Here is a 19379-nt window from a genome sequence, read left to right on the forward strand (position 1 = left end):
AAATGATGTTGATTTCGATAATGATACATAGGTTTCGGAAATGATGTTGATTTCGATAATGATAATAAGTATACTAAGACATGTTTTTAACCATAACATTTAATGTAGAAAATAAATTAGATATTGGCACAATCATGGATTCAAGTTCAATCAATTTCATTTTGCAGTGCTTCAAAAGAACATAGGCTAAAAACAGAGAACACACAAAAACAACACTTACAAACACATTAGAACAGCACATGTCATCGTCACTACACACACTGGCCTGTACAGTGTCCCTTGGGGATGATGTTTCTGTGACCCCAAGCTGGTGCAGCTTCTTTATCTTCAAGCCAGTTTTCATGTGTTTTGCAAGCACATGTTTCTGTCTGTGACTCTTTGCTGGCCAATCCAAAATGGCTTAAATTTAAGGAAAGGTTGTGCCTTGGATTCTCAGACAGAAATCTTCTATGAAGATTTGCCATAGTGTCCGTTAAGCCTCTCTTACGGAATATCTAGCTATTTTTCAGAATTTCTCATTTATAACAGTGGACACTTCATCTTGTTGAAGGAAGCGGCTAACAAGTTTGCGCATTAGTTTTCTCTGGCTGTTATTGGGTAATGTTCTCTGACCACTTTGTAGTTTTCTTCTGGACCTCTGCCTTCCATGTTGACAATTACCTGCTTCCTCTTGGCCATCATCTCAAGTCTTTTCTTTAGGTTGACCATCTCTTTGGTCCTCTCCAGCAGCTTCTCTTCTGTGTAGCGCAACTTTGACCTCCATTTTGATAGTGTTTTCTTTCTTCTATTCCTCTTCTTGGGTGATTCCTTTAGGGTAGATGTCTTCATTGGTGCTGGTGTCTGTAGAGGTGTCTCTCTTCTTTTAGGAGTTGAGTTGATGGCAGGGACATTTACCTGCTGAGGTGAGAATGGCTGTTCTCTTGAAGGCTGTGTCTTCTTGAAGATTTTGAATAACTTCTTCATCTTGCTTCTTGAACATGTTGATGGTGTTATGTCCAATACAGCTTTTTCTTTTTTCTGTAATAACTGCATTTTCCCACACTTTTTTTTTTCTTCTTTTCATGTTGCTTCTTTGTCAGATCTTGAGTTTTCTTGATTTTACACTTTTGCTTTCATTTTTGATATCTGGAAATGGAAAGGAGGCATGACATGAAATGAGCATGTCTCAAAACATGGGAATAATCTTACTGTTATGGACACATCATCCTATAGCAGAGACTGAATGGCTTACTGACCGTGTGTGTGTGTATCCTATAGAAGGGACTGAATGGCTTACATACTGTGTGCATCCTTACTCTTTCCTCAGGTCTAAAAAAAAAAAATATCTCAATGCCCCACCTGCCCTGTGTAGGGTGCCGTCTTTCGGATGGGACGTTAAACGGGTGTCCTGACTCTCTGTGGTCACTAAAGATCCCATGGCACTTATTGTAAGAGTAGGGGTGTTAACCTCGGTGTCCTGGCTAAATTCCCAAGCTGTCCCTCATACCATCACGGTCACCTAATCATCCTTAGCTTATAATTTGCTCATTCACCCCCCAGGTCGTTGCTGTAAATGAGAATGTGTTCTCAGTCAACTTACCTGGTAAAATAATCATTAAAAAAAAAAAATCCTACAGTAAGGACTTGAATGGCTTACACTTAGACTGTGTGTGGACATCCTATAGTATAAACTAAATGGCTTACTGAGTGTGTGGATGTGTTAGCGTGCATGTGTAGACTTCATAACACTGTAGGGTATTGACTTCCTATAGACACTGTATGAGGGCATAGGCTTCCTATAGACGTGTGTGTGTGTGTGTATATATATATATATATATATATATATATATAATTAGCATATAATTAGCATATATAATTAGCATATATATATATATATATATATATGTATATATGCTAATTACGCTTGCTGTAACCTCTCCAACCCCTAACCTCTCTCTGTCCTTCCTTCTGTACTCTTCCAGCAGTTCTGGGTTGGTGTAAACTTTTTCTCTGAATTTTGTCAGCCTTCGCTAAAGCTTTCTTTTTGTCACTTTGCAATTAAACAGGATATAAAGCAAAATATCAACAGTTAGTAAATAATATTTACCTTTTAATAGTTCATTATATTTAAAAATATAGTCAATGATTTAAATTCTCATTACCGAAACAGAAGTTCTCTCTACCGCAACTGGCCTTAAATTGCAGCGGTAGGTGAGAATGGTGTTGCGAAGGATGAGGAAACTTAGCATATTTTGCTAACAATAGAGAAGACATGATGACTAAGCACATTTTTACTCAATATAATTAGAAATTAGACATTAATGAAGTATTTTCTTTTTTTAAATGTGGAAAACTACCTGTATCGGTAATGATAATCAATACTGTCGTGTACGCAGTCTGACAAGAGAATGTTTAACTTTTAACTGGAGAAATATAAAGACATCTGCTTACCTGGTAGCCATCTTGAAGGTAGTGGCAGATGTGTTGCTTCATTCAAAATCAAACTTTATTTAAAATTCTCTGTGTGTGTAAACAGTCCTACAAAAATGTTGCGGAGGATGAGAACATCAGTCATGTACGCTTCATTTTTCCAGTATTTTTTCCCTTATTATTATACATGAATATTCAGTTAATAATTCTTCTGTCATTTTGAAAACATCCAGTAGAAAATCCATTCATTTTTTTCAGAATATTTTCATTTTACTCTGTTTAAATTACAACATAACATACATTCAGACAGAGCTGGATGCGTTGCGGTAATGAGAATTTCTGCAGAAAATGCTATAAAATACCAAAATAATTATTTCCAATGTTACCTCAATCAGCCTGACTAACTGGTGTCTGTATGTAGCCTCGCTACTTTTATAGCCTTGCTATTGTATTTAGCCTGTCTTTTTTACTGTTGTTTTATTTCTTTACTTACCTATTGTTCACCTAATACCTTTTTTGCACTATTGGTTAGAGCCTGTAAGTAAGCATTTCACTGTATTGTATTCTGCGCACGTGACAAACTTAGATTTCATTTGAAATTACTCTTTGTGCAAGGTAGAGAACACTACCTTTATTATGTTATTTTGTTATTTTACTAAATGTTTTATTTAAAATCATTATTGCCATGGTATTTTAATGGTTTCATGAGAATGACCAAGATAGGACATTTGATCTGAGGTTGATCTTGTCAGGCATTCAGTGTTGTGGCAATGATTCATAGTATTTTATCTTACTGACACCAAGTTTGTACTAGTACTTGATTGTCTGGCAGTCATTTGTTTGGCAAGCGAGGCTAGAGAATAAGCAGGTTGGAGCGGATCTCCTTTGGAAGTTCCACATGAGCAAATTCAACCTTACAACCCATAGCCCTTCTGGCTACAGACCCTGGTGTGCAATATTGCTGCTCTGCTCCATTCAACAGCTCTGCTTGTCCTTCCACCGTACAGTAGCAGACCATTAATCACCTGAATGAGGATTTCCAAAAGGAAATTTGTGGCCCTGTCAGAGTACTATTTGACGTGCTGTTATTAGCACATGATGTATTGATGACCAAACTAAATTTAGTCTGCATGCTATTTTGAGCAATCTATAAGAGCACAGTGGATGACATACTGTATGCAGTGGCAGGTCTCTTGCGATCATGGTTGGGGTCAGTTCAATTCAGGATGATGAAATTGTGGAAAATGAAGAAGAAATTGGAGACTTGTACAATTCATGAATTTTACACTCAATTTATTTCAATTCAGTTGACTGATTGAGGGGGAAAAATGTATTTGACACCAACCCCTTACTATTTGTAACTTTTAAGAAATGTGTCCAATGGAGCATTTCTGTCAGCATGAATCTGGGTTGCCTACTCTATCCACATTGTTTATTGTTTTGTCTGCTTTTTTCCCCCCTCCAAGCAAGTTTTTTTGTTGTTGTTGTGGACACTGACTCCTCAATACTCACATCTCTGTGTTCTACTGTCCCGTTTGCCCCCCACAGATTGTTTTCTTTTAATTCTGACCAGCCAGTGTGTTATCTGATCTGCCCTTTACCACCCCTGCTCAGTGATGCTGGTGGCAGCGCTTGGAGATTCGACAAACTTCCCCTCTTCTCTTCCAATAAACAAGTCTAGTCGTTTAGTAACGCAACACTGCCGATAGCCAATGCAGCCCGGGTGAGCATCGCTGGGGCATAATGCAGACACCTGAAAGGACCCCTTTGTGGCTTGTGGCCTCGCACATTTGTACCACCTCCCACTTTCTTCCACATCCGTGTGGCACATGTAGAAGTTTAGGAGCGAGACTATCCACAGTGCAGTTGTACGAACTATGAAGTCACAAATAAGGTGACACTCATGTTTTCACCTCCCCTGCTCTCCCATTCCATTGTATTTAAAAAAAATAATGCTGATGTGTGATAAGGAGTGTCGGTCATTCATTAAAGGAAGATGTGTGCGTGTTTGTGTGCGTGCATACATCTGCCTGCTGCGTCGTTCCATGTCATTCCAGCAAGCCGTGACACCCACCATCTCCGATTTGTTCTGAAATCGTTTCTGTAGTTAGAAACAGAAGTTAGCGTTCCTGCAAAATGATTTTGTTGAAATATATAATTTGACTTCTGAGAAATTAAGCTAATTGATTGCACCCAAATTGGCAATTTTTTTTATTTATAGGGTTCATATAATAATCAGTAAATATACACTATGTGCCCAAAAGTATGTGGACACCTCATCAAACATCTCATTCCAAAATCATGGGCATTAATATGGAGTTGGTCCCCCTTTGCTGCTATAACAGCCTCCACTCTCCTGGCAAGGCTTTCCACTAGATGTTGGAACATTGCTGCGGGGACTTGCTTCCATTCAGCCACGAGCATTAATGAGGTCGGGCACTGATGTTGGGTAATTAGGCCTGGCTCGCAGTCGGTGCTCCAATTCCTCCCAAACATGTTCAATGGAGTTGATGTCAGGGCTCTGTGCAGGCCAGTCAATTTCTTCCACACAGATCTCGACAAATCATTTATGTATAGACCTCGCTTTGAGCAAGGAGGCATTGTCATGCTGAAACAGGAAAGGGCCTTCCCCAAACTGTTGCCACAAAGTTGGAAGCACAGAGTCAATTTGCGGGGCACCGGTTAGTTTAGGTAGTATGTACATGTAGGTCGAGTTATTAAAGTGACTATGCATGGATGACAACAGAGAGTGGCAGTGGTGTGGAGAGGGGGGCAATGCAAATAGTCTGGGTAGCCAGACTAGATGTTCAGGAGTCTTATGGCTTGGGGGTAGAAGCTGTTTAGAAGCCTCTTGGACCTAGACTTGGCGCTCCGGTACCGCTTGCCGTGTGGTAGCAGAGAGAACAGTCTATGACTAGGGTGGCTGGAGTCTTTGACAATTTTTAGGGCCTTCCTCTGACATCGCCTGGTATAGAGGTCCTGGATGGCAGGAAGCTTGACCCCAGTGATGTACTTGCGGTCGGAGGCCAAGCAGTTGCCATACCAGGCAGTGATGCAACCAGTCAGGATGCTCTCAATGGTACAGCTGTAGAACCTTTTGAGGATCTGAGGAACCATTCCAAATATTCTCCTGAGGGGTAATAGGTTTAGTTGTGCCCTCTTCGTGACTGTCTTGGTGTGCTTGGACCATGTTAGTTTGTTGGTGATGTGGACACCAAGGAACTTGAAGGTCTCAACATGCTCCACTGCAGCACCGTTGATGAGAATGGGGGCGTGCTCGGTCCTCTTTTTCCTGAAGTCCACGATCATCTCCTTTGTCTTGATTACGTTGAGAGAGAGGTTGTTGTCCTGGCACCACACGGCCAGTTCTCTGACCACCTCCCTATAGGCTGTCTCGTTGTCAGTGATCAGGCCTACCACTGTTGCGTCATCGGCAAATTTAATGATGGTGTTGGAGTCATGCCTGGCCGTGCAGTCATGAGTGAACAGGGAGTACAGGAGGGGGCTGAGCACACACCCCTGAGAGGCCCCTGTGATGAGGATCAGCGTGGGGGATGTGTTGTTACCTACCCTTACCACCTGGGGGCGGCCCGTCAGGAAGTCCAGGATCCAGTTGCAGAGGGAGTCCCAGGGTCCTTAGCTAATTGATGAGCTTTGAGGGCGCTATGGTGTTGAACGCTGAGCTGTAGTCAATGAATAGCATTCTTACAAAGGTGTTCCTTTTTTTCCAGGTGGGAAAGGACAGTGTGGAGTGCAATAGAGATTGCATCATCTGTGGATCTGTTGGGGCGGTATGCAAATTGGAGTGGGTCTAGTGTTTCTGGGATGATGGTGTTGATGTAAGCCATGATCTGAACCGTGACCAGCCTTTCAAAGCACTTCATGGCTACAGACGTGAGTGCTTCGGGTCGGTAGTCATTTAGGCAGGTTACTTTAGTATTCTTGGGCACAGGTAATCTGGTGGTCTGCTTAAAACTTGTAGGGATTACAGACTCGGACAGGGAGAGGTTGAAAACATCAGTGAAGACACTTCCCAGTTGTTCAGGGCATGCTCACAGTATACGTCCTGGTAATCCGTCTGGCCCTGCGGGAATGTTGACTTGTTTAAAGGTCTTACTCACGTCGGCTGCAGAGAGCGTGATCGCACAGTCTTCTGGTACAGCTGGTGCACTCATGTATGTGTCAGTTTTATTTGCCTCGGAGCGAGCATAAAGTAGTTTAGTTCGATGACGTCATCGATGCACTTATTGATGAAGCCAATGACAGATGTGGTGTACTCCTCAATGCCATTGTTGCAATGATGGAACACTTTCCAGTCTGTGCTACAAAATAGTCCTGTACCTTAGCATCTGCTTAATCTCACCACATTTTCATTGATCTAGTCACGGGTGCTTCCTGCTTTAATTTTAGCTTGTAAGCAAGAATCATGAGGATTGAGGTATGGTCAGATTTGCCAAATTGAGGGAGAGGTTTGTATGCATCTCTGTATGTGGAGTATAGGTGGTCCAGAGTTCTTTTCTCTCTGATTGCACATTTAACATGCTGATAGAAATTTGGTAAAATGGATTTACGTTTCCCTGCATTAAAGTCCCTGGCAACTAGGAGCGCACCCTCTGGTTGAGCGTTTTCTTGTTTGCTTATGGTGGATACAGCTCATTCAATGCTATCTTAGTGCCAACCTTCTGACTGAGGTGGTATGTAAACAGCTATGAAGAATACAGATGAGAACTCTCTCAGTAGGTAGTGTGGTCTACAGCTTATCATGATATACTCAACCTCAGGCGAGCAATAGCTCGAGACTTCCTTAGATATCGTGCACTAGCTGTTATTTAGAAAAACAGCTGGTGAGCCGTTGCTGCTCCTAGATATTTCCACTTCACAGTGACAGCACTTACAGTTGACCGGGACAGCTCCAGCAGGGCAGAAACTTGATGAACTGGCATCCTGTGACAGTGCCACGTTGAAAGTCACTGATTTTGAAGGGGTGTTCACATACGTTAGACCAACCTTTTTTCTAACAATGAGGAATCCAAAGAAACGGTCAAAAGCCACCCACGGACTCCCCACACCAATCCCAACAACGAGTATACAGCATCAGTTCTCTATGTCTGACAAGTACTATGGAGCTGCGGCTCAGATTATTGTTTCTTCATCCTATGTCATGTATGGTGATATTTATTTTTCCGCTAATCAGAGCGATTTGTAATTGAAGTTGTTAGATTTATGGCCCATCTTCCATCCTGATATTACCAGGTTCTGACCACTAGATGGTGCTCTTTGTACAAAAGAGGTGATTTTTATCATGTTAACCTCTTGCATCTAGACGTTCCGCTAGCGGAACCCCTAGCCAACAGCCAATGGGATCGCATGGCGCGAAATACAAAACCAACTAAAATACTACAATTCAATTTTCTCAAACAATCAACTATTTTACAGCATTTTAAAGATAAGACTCTTGTTAATCTAACCACATTGTCCGATTTCAAAAAGGCTTTACAGCGAAAGCAAAACATTAGATTATGTTAGGATACAACCACAGCAAAAAACAACAACACAGCCATTTTCAAAGCAAGGTTAGCCATCCAAAAGCACAAAACCAGCAAAAATTATGCACTAACCTTTGACGATGTTAGACAATACATGCATTTTTTGTTCCATCAAGTTCATATTTATATAAAAAAAACATTTTACATTGGCGCGTGACGTTCAGAAAATGTATTCACCCCAAAATGCCCGGTGAATTTACAAAAATACTCATCATAAACGTTGACAAAATACACAACAATTATTTTAAGAATTATAGATACAGTACTCTTTTATGCACCCGCTGTGTCAGATTTCAAAATAACTTTACGTAGAAAGCACATTGTTCAATATTCTGAGTACTGAGCACCATGCTATTCAGTTGGCCGTCCAGCCACGGCATCCACAAAACGCTGAAATATGTTAAAAATATTATCTTACCTTTGCTGATCTTTGGCTGAATGCACTCGGAAAGTCTCCCACTTCCACAAGAAATGTTCATTTGTTCGATAAAGTCCATCATTTATGTCGAAATAAATCAGTTTTGATGGCGCGTCCAGATCCCCATTCCAAAATGCATCTATCCACCATCGACGAGAAGTTATAAAGTTCCCTCAGCGTTTGTAGAAACATGTCAAACCATGGTCACAATCAATCTTTAGGGTGTTATAATCGTAGAATTGCGATTATATTCCAACCGGACAATAGCAGATTCATTACAGAAGAAAAAGAAAAATGATTAATCCTTCGTGAGCGCGCGCGCAAGGTAAGGCAATGACCCCAGCCAGACCACTTACTGTTCCGGGTATTATTCAATCAAATTGCATTCTAGAAGCATCAAACGAGGTTCTAATGACTGTTGACATCTAGTGGAAGCCTTAGGAAGTGCAATATGACATCACAGACACTGTATTTTAGATAGAACGTCATTTGAAATGACTACAACCCTCTGAGGTACAACTTCCTGGTTGGATACCTCTCAGGTTTTTGCCTGCCATATGAGTTCTGTTATACTCACAGACATCATTCAAACAGTTTTAGAAACTTCAGAGTGTTTTCTATCAAAATCTACTAATAATATGCATATCCTACCTTCTGAGTCTGAATAGGAGGCAGTTTAATTTGGGTACGTTTTTCATCCGGCCGTGAAAATACTGCCCCCTATAGCGAAGAGGTAGGGATAGTTCACCCAGATTTCAAATTTACATTGGTTTCCTTAACCTCTTACATCTAGACGTTCCGCTAGCGGAACACCTGCTCCAATATCCAATGATGGGCGTGGCGCGAAATACAAACTCCTCTAAAATCCGAAAACTTCCATTTTTCAAACATATGACTATTTTACAGCATTTTAAAGACAAGACTCTCGTTAATCTAACCACACTGTCCGATTTCAAAAAGGCTTTACAGCGAAAGCAAAACATTAGATTATGTCAGCAGAGTACCCAGCCAGAAATAATCAGACACCCATTTTTCAAGCAAGCATATAATGTCACAAAAAACAAAACCACAGCTAAATGCAGCACTAACCTTTGATGATCTTCATCAGATGACAACCCTAGGACATTATGTTATACAATGCATGCATGTTTTGTTCAATCAAGTTCATATTTATATCAAAAAACAGCTTTTTACATTAGCATGTGACGTTCAGAACTAGCATACCCCCCGCAAACATCCGGTGAATTTACTAAATTACTCACGATAAACGTTCACAAAAAACATAACAATTATTTTAAGAATTATAGATACAGAACTCCTCTATGCACTCGATATGTCCGATTTGCAATATTCTCAGTAGCTAGCCCAGCCATCACGGCTAGCCATTTAGACACCGACCAAGTTTAGCCCTGACCAAACTCCGATTTACTATTACAAAAGTTTGATTACCTTTGGTGTTCTTCGTCAGAATGCACTCCCAGGACTGCTACTTCAATAACAAATGTTGGTTTGGTTCAAAATAATCCATCGTTATATCCAAATAGCGGCATTTTGTTTGTGCGTTCAAGACACTATCCGAAGTGTAAATAAGGGTCACGAGCATGGCGCAATTCGTGACAAAAGATTTCTAAATATTCCATTACCGTACTTCGAAGCATGTCAACCGCTGTTTAAAATAAATTTTTATGCCATTTTTCTCGTAAAAAAGCGATAATATTCCGACCGGGAATCTGCGTTTAGCTAAACAGACGAAAGAAAACAAAGCATGGGGTCGACGCGGGCACGAGCCTGAGTCTCACAGTACTGTGACCAGCCACTATCCAAACGCGCTACTTTTTTTTCAACCAGAGCCTGCAAAGCCACGATTCAGCTTTTTGCCGCCTTCTGAGAGCCCATGGGAGCCGTAGGAAGTGTCACGTAACAGCAGAGATCCTCTGTAATGGATAGAGATAATCAAGAAGGGCAAGAAATTGTCAGACAGGGCACTTCCTTTATGGAATCTTCTCAGGTTTTGGCCTGCCAAATGAGTTCTGTTATACTCACAGACACCATTCAAACAGTTTTAGAAACTTTGGAGTGTTTTCTATCCAAAGCTAATAATTATATGCATATTCTAGTTTCTGGGAAGGAGTAATAATCAGATTAAATCGGGTACGTTTTTTTATCCGGCTGTGAAAATACTGCCCCCTAGTCATAACAGGTTAAGCTGTAAGCAAGTTATGACAGCAACCCATGCGTTGGTTTTGTTTACCTGGCCACTGTTTCAAATGCTAATCTTTTAGCATTTGTGGCACAAATCCAATGTCAATTTGTGCCACAAATCCAAAGTCAATGGTACCCATCTTAGCATTTTCACGCTTCATAGCCAGATTATCTATAAGTAACACCATTGAGTTACACAATACATGTTTTAAATACTTAAGGATGATTTTTAAATGAAGTGTGAAAATGCTAATATAGGTACTATTAACTTGCATTGGATTTGTGCCACAAATGTTAAAGTTAGCATTTGAAACAGTGACTGCTGTCGAACCTAGTCAATAGACTGCTTACAGGGTAATAAAACCAATATATCATTTTGTAATTTGAGTGAACTCTCCCTTTTAACATTGAGCTGTTGGGGTATCTTTAAAAAAATATAATCACCTAATATCAGAAACGGCACCATCTAGTGGTCAGAATCTGGTATTATCAGGATGTAGGATAGAACATAAACCTCAATGACTAATTCCTCTGAACAGGGGAAAAAAACGTTCACTGGGAATAGGTGACGTAGGATGAAGAAACAATACGCCGAGCAGCAGCTCCATACTACTTGTCAGACACTGAGAACTGATACTATATACTCGTTGTCAGGAACGCTAATATCTGTTTCTAACATACACGATTTCAGAAAAATCTTAGCTGGTGGGTGTCAAGCCTCTTTCTTGTTCTGTTTGAGGTGGAACGACCCTGCTCTGTCACTGTGGCTAGGAATGGGAAGGTGTAAAACAGTGCCACCAAACCCCACAAGAAGTTTGGGTCAATATAGCAAAAAGCAGTTGAGAAATCTGTTTCCACGTTGGTGTTATTTCCCGTCTTCAGACTTTCTCTTTAGGTTTCATTAGTTGTCATTAACATCTCTCAATTATTGTAAGTGCCGCTTAAAAAAAGATATCAAGCTATGCGTAGAAGTTTAGAGACATTTAGAGTCAGACAGACAAACCGAGAGGAGATGGGGAAAGAGCGAGAGACTGAGGAGGCACCCTTTCCCACATCCCTTTTTCTTTTCTCTTGTCAGGATTTGAGTGATAGGTCAACATTTCTCCAGGGAGACGGTTTCCCACATACATGGGTTTGAATGGCTTCTGTAGCAAGGACCTACAGTATACAGTAGTTACATTCATACAGAATCCCCGATACCTGTAAGGTACTGAGGCAAAGTTAAAGGTAACTTTTTGTAGCATATTTGGGTCTTCATTCATTCATTCATTCTGGCACTGTGTGTGCGTCTGCGTGAGACCAGGATATTCACCCCTAACCTTAACCTTAAAACTAAAGTAAACTTACAGCATATTGCTGTACACAAACCTATGATACTTCAGTAAGACCGGACTTGAACCAGCATCTTTGTATTTCCTCTACTACCCATGCAGGCCTTTTTGCACAGAATCCGACAAACTGCAGAGGAGCAACAGTGTCTGTCACCTGAGCATGTCAAGGTAAATATGACCTTTGTCTTTTTAAACCGTTAGGATTATCCTAAGGATGTTTGGGCCATAATAGCCTTGTAATCTCTTCTGCAGAGAGAAAAGTGTATTGTGGCACTGTAACGCTTTGATAATAGTAAACATCGACATGTTTTATAAGATACTGACCTTGGGTGAGTGTGTGTCACAATTTTGAATACAAAGTGAAACGTTGAAATGACTGAAGTACTGGGTGTGTATGTCTCTGCTACCACAGACCCTGTTTTCCAACATCGAGTCCATCCTGGACGTTCACAAAGAGGTTCTGTCTGCAGTGGAGGCCAGCCTGCAGCCAGAGCCGCAGCCTGGGCATGCCCTTGGACACGTCTTCCTCCAGTTTGTGAGTGACACACACTTCCATTCACACACACACACGTGTGTATACACACACAGAGACCGGCATGATCATAAACACAGTCTCTCTCTCTCTCTCTCTCACTCACACACACACACACACACACACACACACACACACACACACACACACACACACACACACACACACACACACACAGTCAGCCAGCCTCTACTTGTATCACCCTTTTCACTGTTCCCATGAACCACAGTTGAGGATTAACCTTCAAAACGGCTGAGAATGTAAAAGCCCTCCACAACTCTCTCTTTCACATAATAATATACACAATCCTCTCCCCCTCACCAATTTGCCCCCCACTTCACTCCCCCCAGCCCCTCAAACAGCCTGTATCCTGTTAGCCAGAAAGACCACTCTATCTGGGGCGGCAGGTAGCCTAGTGGTTAGAGTGTTGGTCTAGTAACTGGAAGGTTGCAAGATCGAATCCCTGAGCTGACAAGGTAAAAAAATCTTTCATTCTGCCCTTGAACAAGGCAGTTAACCCACTGTTCCTAGGCCATCATTGGAAATTAGAATTTGTTCTTATCTGACTTGCCTAGTTAAATAAGGTAAAATAAAATATCTGTTGCCTGCCAGCCCCATGCAAGGCCCCTGTCATTGAAATCAAATCAAATGTTATTTGTCACATGCGCCGAATACAACAGGTATTACAGTGAAATGCTTACTTACATCCCCTTCAGCAGATTGATTTCCTCCTCCTGCCATCTCTTCCTCCCTCCTCCTCATCCCACCCTTTTTTAACTAATTTGGCCCTTGGGGACAACCAATAACTGCCTTTGTCGGGGGAAGAGAGAGTGTCAGTCATCAATGGGACAAGTCACGGGCCCCCCCACACAGACACGGACACACACACACTGAGGGGACTTTGTAGAATAAGAGACATTGAAAGGAACATTCATTCAGTTGATAGGAAAGTATGCTGTAAATGGTGTTTGTTTAAAGGGAAAGCTCCTGTAGTCAAAACAGTAAAACAGTATTATCATCGTTCGTTGTATCAATTGAACGGATTTCAAAATGCCTTAAACTTCTCAATTAACATCTTTCAACTTCAGAATTTCAATGAATGAGAGACTCACCTGTCATTTCTTTTTACCCAACTAAAATCTTCTATAATAAGGTTTTTCAATAAGTTATAGTAAATTGGGCTGTGTAGTAGTACCTGAGAAAGTGAATGGCCTCCCAAGTATTCCACACACAGCAGTGTCTTGTCCGGCCAAGGTGGAGCACAAACCCAGTTTAGGGTGGCCTTACATTTTGAACCTTAATCGATGCAAGGTGGATTTTTCAATAGGATGGTTCAACGCATTAAATGCTTCAGGTTTGTTACAGTACATTTCCCTGTTCAAAAAGTATTGTTAGTGTTTGCATTCAAGGTGAGGCTTTTCTATAAGGGTATTTGCATGTAGGGAATAAAAATAAATAAATGCTTATGGGCTTTTTAGTAAAGATGTAACTGTAAAAATGTATTACCTTTTTAATGTGTCCTGATACCATTTCATTAGTCACATGCTTTGTAAAAAACAGGTGTAGACTAACAGTAAATGCTTACTTACAATCCTTCCCAACAATGAGTAATGATAACTTGGCTATATACACAGCGTACCAGTACCGAGTCGATGTGCAAGGGTACAAGGTAATTGAGGTATTTTTTATTTTATTTAACCTTTATTTAACTAGGCAAGTCAGTTAAGAACAAATTCTTATTTACAATGATGGCCTGGCAAAAGGCTGGGATTTAAAAAAAAAATAGACAAAACACACATCACGACAAGAGAGACAACAACACTACATAAAGGGAGACCTAAGACAACAACATAGCAAGGCAGAAACACATGACAACACAGCATGGTTGCAACACATGACAACAACACAACATTGTAGCAACACAAAACATGGTACAAACATTATTGGCTACAGACAACAGCACAAAGGTCAAGAAGGTAGAGACAACAATACATCATACAAAGCAGCCACAACTGTCAGTAAGAGTGTCCGTGATTGAGTCTTTGAATGAAGAGATTGAGATAAAACTATCCAGTTTGAGTGTTTGTTGCAGCTCGTTCCAGTCGCTAGCTGCAGCGAACTGAAAAGACGAGCGACCCAGGGATGTGTGTGCTTTGGGGACCTTTAACAGAATGTGACTGGTAGAATGGGTGTTGTATGTGGAGGATGAGGGCTGAAGTAGATATCTCAGATAGGGGGGAAGTCAGGCCTAAGAGGGTTTTATAAATAAGCATCAACCAGTGGGTCTTGCGACGGATACATAGAGATTACCAGTTTACAGACGAGTATAGAGTGCAGTGATGTGTCCTATAAGGAGCATTGGTGGCGAATCTGATGGCCGAATGGTAAGGAACATCTAGCCACTCACCTTTACCTGCCGATCTATAAATTATGTCTCCGTAATCTAGCATGGGTAGGATGGTCCACTGAATCAGGGTTAGTTTGGCAGCTGGGGTGAAAGAGGAGTGATTACGATAGAGGAAACCAAGTATAGATTTAACTTTAGCCTGCAGCTTTGACATGTGCTGAGAGAAGGACAGTGTACCGCCTTGCCATACTTGTTTGAGGTGACTACCTCAAGCTCTAAACCCTCTGCGGTAGTAATCACACATGTGGGGAGAGCGGCATTCTTCTGACCAAACCACATGACTTTTTGTTTTGGAGGTGTTCAGAACAAGGTTAAGGGTAGAGAAAGCTTGGACACTAAGGAAGCTTTGTTGTAGAGCATTTAACACAAAATCCGGGGAGGGGCCAGCTGAGTATAAGACTGTATCATCTGCATATAAATGGATGAGAGAGCTTCCTACTGCCTGAGCTATGTTGTTGATGTAAATTGAGAAGAGCGTGGGTCCTAGGATTGAGCCTTGTGGTACTCCCTTGGTGACAGGCAATGGCTGAGACATTTTTACTTCATACATTGCACTCTTTGAGAGAGGTAGTTCACAAACCAGGCCATAGGCCCCTCACAGACACCAATACTCCTTAGCCGGCCCACAAGAATGGAATGGTCTACCGTATCAAAAGCTTTGGCCCAGTCAATAGAAATAGCAGCACAACATTGCTTAGAATCAAGGGCAATGGTGACATCATTGAGGACCTTTTTAACGTTGCAGTGACACATCCATAACCTGAGTAGAAACCAGATTGCATACCAGAGAGAATACTATAGACATCAAGAAAGCCTGTCAGTTGATTATTGACACGTTTTTCCAACACTTTTAATAAACAGAGCAAAATAGAAATTGCCCTAAAGCAGTTAGGATCAGCTTGATCTCTCCTTTAAATAAAGGACGAACCTCACCGACTGCCTTGCAAGCAATGGGAACCTCCCCAGAAAGGAGAGACAGGTTAAATCAAAATGTATTTGTCACATACACATGGTTAGCAGATGTTAATGCGAGTGTAGCGAAATGCTTGTGCTTCTTGTTCCGACCATGCAGTAATATCTAACAAGTAATCTAACCTAACAATTATACAACAACTACCTTATACACACAAGTGTAAAGGAATGAATAAGAATATGCACATAAAAATATATGAATGAGCAATGGCCGAACGGCATTGGCAAGATGCAGTAGATGGTATAGAGTACACTATATACATATGAGATGAGTAACGTAGGGTATGTAAACATTATATAAAGTGGCATTGTTTAAAGTGGCTAGTGATACATTTATTACATAAATTCTTCCATTATTAAAGTGGCTAGAGAGGAGTCAGTATGTTGGCAGCAGTCACTCAATGTTAGTGATGGCTGTTTAACAGTCTCATGGCCTTGAGATAGAAGCTGTTTTTCAGTCTCTCGGTCCCCGCTTTGATGCACCTGTACTGACCTCACCTTCTGGATGATAGTGGGGGGAACAGGCAGTGGCTCGGGTGGTTGTTGTCCTTGATGATCATTTTGGCCTTCCTGTGACATCGGGTGGTGTAGGTGTCCTGGAGGGCAGGTAGTTTGCCCCCGGTGATGCGTTGTGCAGACCTTACTACCCTCTGGTAGTGAATTCTCTTGGTAGATAACGCGGTCGGCATTTGATTGTAAGGAATTCTAGGTCAGGTGAACAAAAGGACTTGAGTTCCTGTATGTTGTTATGATCACACCACGTCTCATTAATCATTAGGCATACACCCCCGCCCATCTTCTTACCAGAGAGATGTTTGTTTCTGTCGGCGCGATGCGTGACAAAGCCAGGTGGCTGTACCGACTCTGACGTATCCCGAGTGAGCCATGTTTCCGTGAAACAAAGAACGTTACAATCTCTGATGTCTTTCTGGAAGGCAACCCTTGCTCGGATTTCGTCTACCTTGTTGTCAAGAGACTGGACATTGGCGAGTATTATGCTCAGGAGCGGTGCGCGATGTGCCCGTCTACGGAGCCTGACCAGAAGACCGCTCCGTCTGCCCCTTCTGCGGCGCCGTTGTTTTAGGTCACCGGCTTTATCCGATCCATTGTCCTGGGTGGTGGACTAAACAGAGGATCCGCTTCGTGAAAGTCGTATTCCTGGTCGTAATGTTGGTGAGTTGACGTTGCTCTTATCCAATAGTTCCTCCCGACTGTATGTAATAAAACCTAAGATTTCCTGGGGTAACAATGTAAGAAATAACACATAAAAAACGAAATACTGCATAGTTTCCTAGGAACGCGAAGCGAGGCGGCCATCTCTGTCGGCGCCGGAAGTGCATGTCGTGCACAAAGTAGATGTCCTAACCGACTTGCCGAAGTGTATAGTGTGTTAACAAGACATTTTTGCAGTGGTTGAAAAGCGAGTTTTAATGACCAACCTAAGTGTATGTAAACTTCCGACTTCAACTGTATGTGGGAACTCCTTCAAGACTCTTGGTATGGTTGAGAGAATGCCTCAGACTTTGTTGCCCTGCCAGCCACTGTCTTAGCCGCTCTGTGTGTGTTTGTGTGTGTGTGTTGGGCAGCAGAGCCCCGGGCAATTTTTTCCCCCCCCGCTGCATTGCCGTGTGGACCTGACACAGTCATGAGATTTGGAGGATGGAAGGCTAGATTAGACTATAGCAGCCTAGCTTCTTGAGTTAGTATATCAAGTCAATGTATCCAAAAAGCTGTGAGAGTTGGAATTTAGAAAAGAGAGCGGGGTTGAGAGAGAGAGAGAGAGAGTGACAGGGAAACAGAAGGTGATGCTGAGACCAATGGAGCACCTCGTCATTATTGTTACCTTTTCCAATACTTTGTCCCATCAGAATTTTCACAATTACATCGTTTTTAACATTGGATGCCTGATGTGCAGCATTCTTACCTCATGCTCAATATTCTAATGGCGAACAAAAACAAATGTTTTTAAATGCACACATCCAGCTTTTGAGATGGAGAGCGTAATTTCTCTGAAGGCTGTGAAGTTATGCTAACCTTGCATGCTTGGGCTAGGATTTAATTTCCTGCGCTGTTTCAGGTGACAGCAGCAGCGTTTCAGGAACCAACCGTAGAGTGCAGCGGCCCATCACTGAATCTGGTTTCACTTCCTAAATGCTAGTGTACAGCACTAGGGTCTATCTGGAGTTTTGGGCTGTAGCCTAAATTGAATTCTGAGAGAGTGATTGCCTAAGCCTCTACATTGTTTCTAATGGTAGATGAATAATGCATCTATCCTATGTTTATCACAGCTATCATATTACTAAGTGTTCACGAGGAAAGCCTTCAGTGGCCAAACCTTTTTGACCGTACAGTATATCCACTAGCTAGATCAGATCGGGCACGGAATGACTTGTTGTTTCTTTCTCCAACTTTCAGAAGGGGCGGTTCTCTGTGTATGGGGAGTACTGCAGTAACCACGAGAAGGCCCTGCGGCTGCTGATGGAGCTCAACAAGATCCCCGAAATCAGGACCTTCCTCCTGGTGAGGATCCCACCGCTCACGCAAGTTGTCTCCTTTTCACGCATCTCCTTTTGTCTCTTTCTCTGTCTATTACCACTATCTCTCTCTCATCATGTCAACTCTTCTTCCGTTTATGAACACAGGAACTGCCTTTGACTGTGCTTCCAATGGTGATGTCATGCTCAGTGCAAGCTGGCCAGCTGCAGTGCATTGGCACAGCTGGATGGAAGATCTGAGCCTTGTTGACCCCGATGTGCTTCCTCCGTCTGGTTATTGACTGACCTGAACTTGCTCTAGTTGTGTTCTGTACATTTTCTCCCAGGCTGCTAGTGGAAAATTACATGGGGTACTTATACTTAAGTCACATTTTTGTTTGACTAGCTAATGTTAGCTAGCTAACACTAGACTATCTTACCTGTATACATCATCATGAATGATGGACGCGTCTCCCTGTCAGGAATGCCATACCACGGTTGAACTTAGTTTGAAGATGTAATCTGGAGACAGGTGTTTTCCCCGTCTCTTTAGCTATCATACTCTAATTCCACTGATTTCAAAACTTGATCCTTCAGAAAGTGGAGAGCAACACTTACGCAGCTCCACTACACAATACATTTTTTTTAAAGTCGCGTTCGACAGCATTACCAAAACAGACTGACGAGTTCAAATAGACCAAAGCCTTCTATATGGCAGACTCATTATCTCAGCCAATCATGGCTAGTGGGAAGGTTGCATACTTTTTCTGTAGCTTTACCAACAAGGCTTGTAATTTAACAATTTTATTCGTATTTACAGATGGCATACAAGTTTGATATTAAGGCACATGAAAGTTCACATGTTCAAGAAGGCATTTCCACCCAAAAACGCATTTTGCTAGAATTTTTTTTTAACATTCAAACAGGCTCTCCTGTGAAGTCGTGACTTACGACATACGCCTAGTTTCCAGAATCGGGTCACGACCCATTCCTTTCTTCAACTGGTACCGGGGTTTCTTCAGACGCGTCTTGTGAGGCCTGTTGGCATCCTAGAGTCTCACCTTTGCACAGATGGGTCATATTAGTGT

At 41.9% G+C, this 19379-nt stretch overlaps 1 protein-coding gene across 2 annotated transcripts in view; it reads left to right on the top strand.

Moving 5' to 3' along the window:
- The window catches only part of LOC106566945 (phosphatidylinositol 3,4,5-trisphosphate-dependent Rac exchanger 1 protein), a 148805-nt gene that overhangs the window by 20560 nt on the left and 108866 nt on the right, over positions 1–19379 (top strand). Inside the window, exons 2-4 of one of the 2 annotated variants that reach the window (XM_014135621.2) lie at positions 12009–12074; positions 12319–12441; positions 18233–18337. In XM_014135621.2, coding sequence (XP_013991096.2) covers positions 12009–12074; positions 12319–12441; positions 18233–18337 — 294 coding nt within the window. Of the gene's footprint in view, positions 1–12008; positions 12075–12318; positions 12442–18232; positions 18338–18459; positions 18663–19379 lie in introns of those variants that run through there. The other variant, XM_014135623.2, reaches the window with a different exon arrangement.

The sequence above is a fragment of the Salmo salar genome, chromosome ssa13, assembly GCF_905237065.1.
Source record: "Salmo salar chromosome ssa13, Ssal_v3.1, whole genome shotgun sequence".
Classification (NCBI taxonomy): Eukaryota; Metazoa; Chordata; class Actinopteri; order Salmoniformes; family Salmonidae; genus Salmo; species Salmo salar.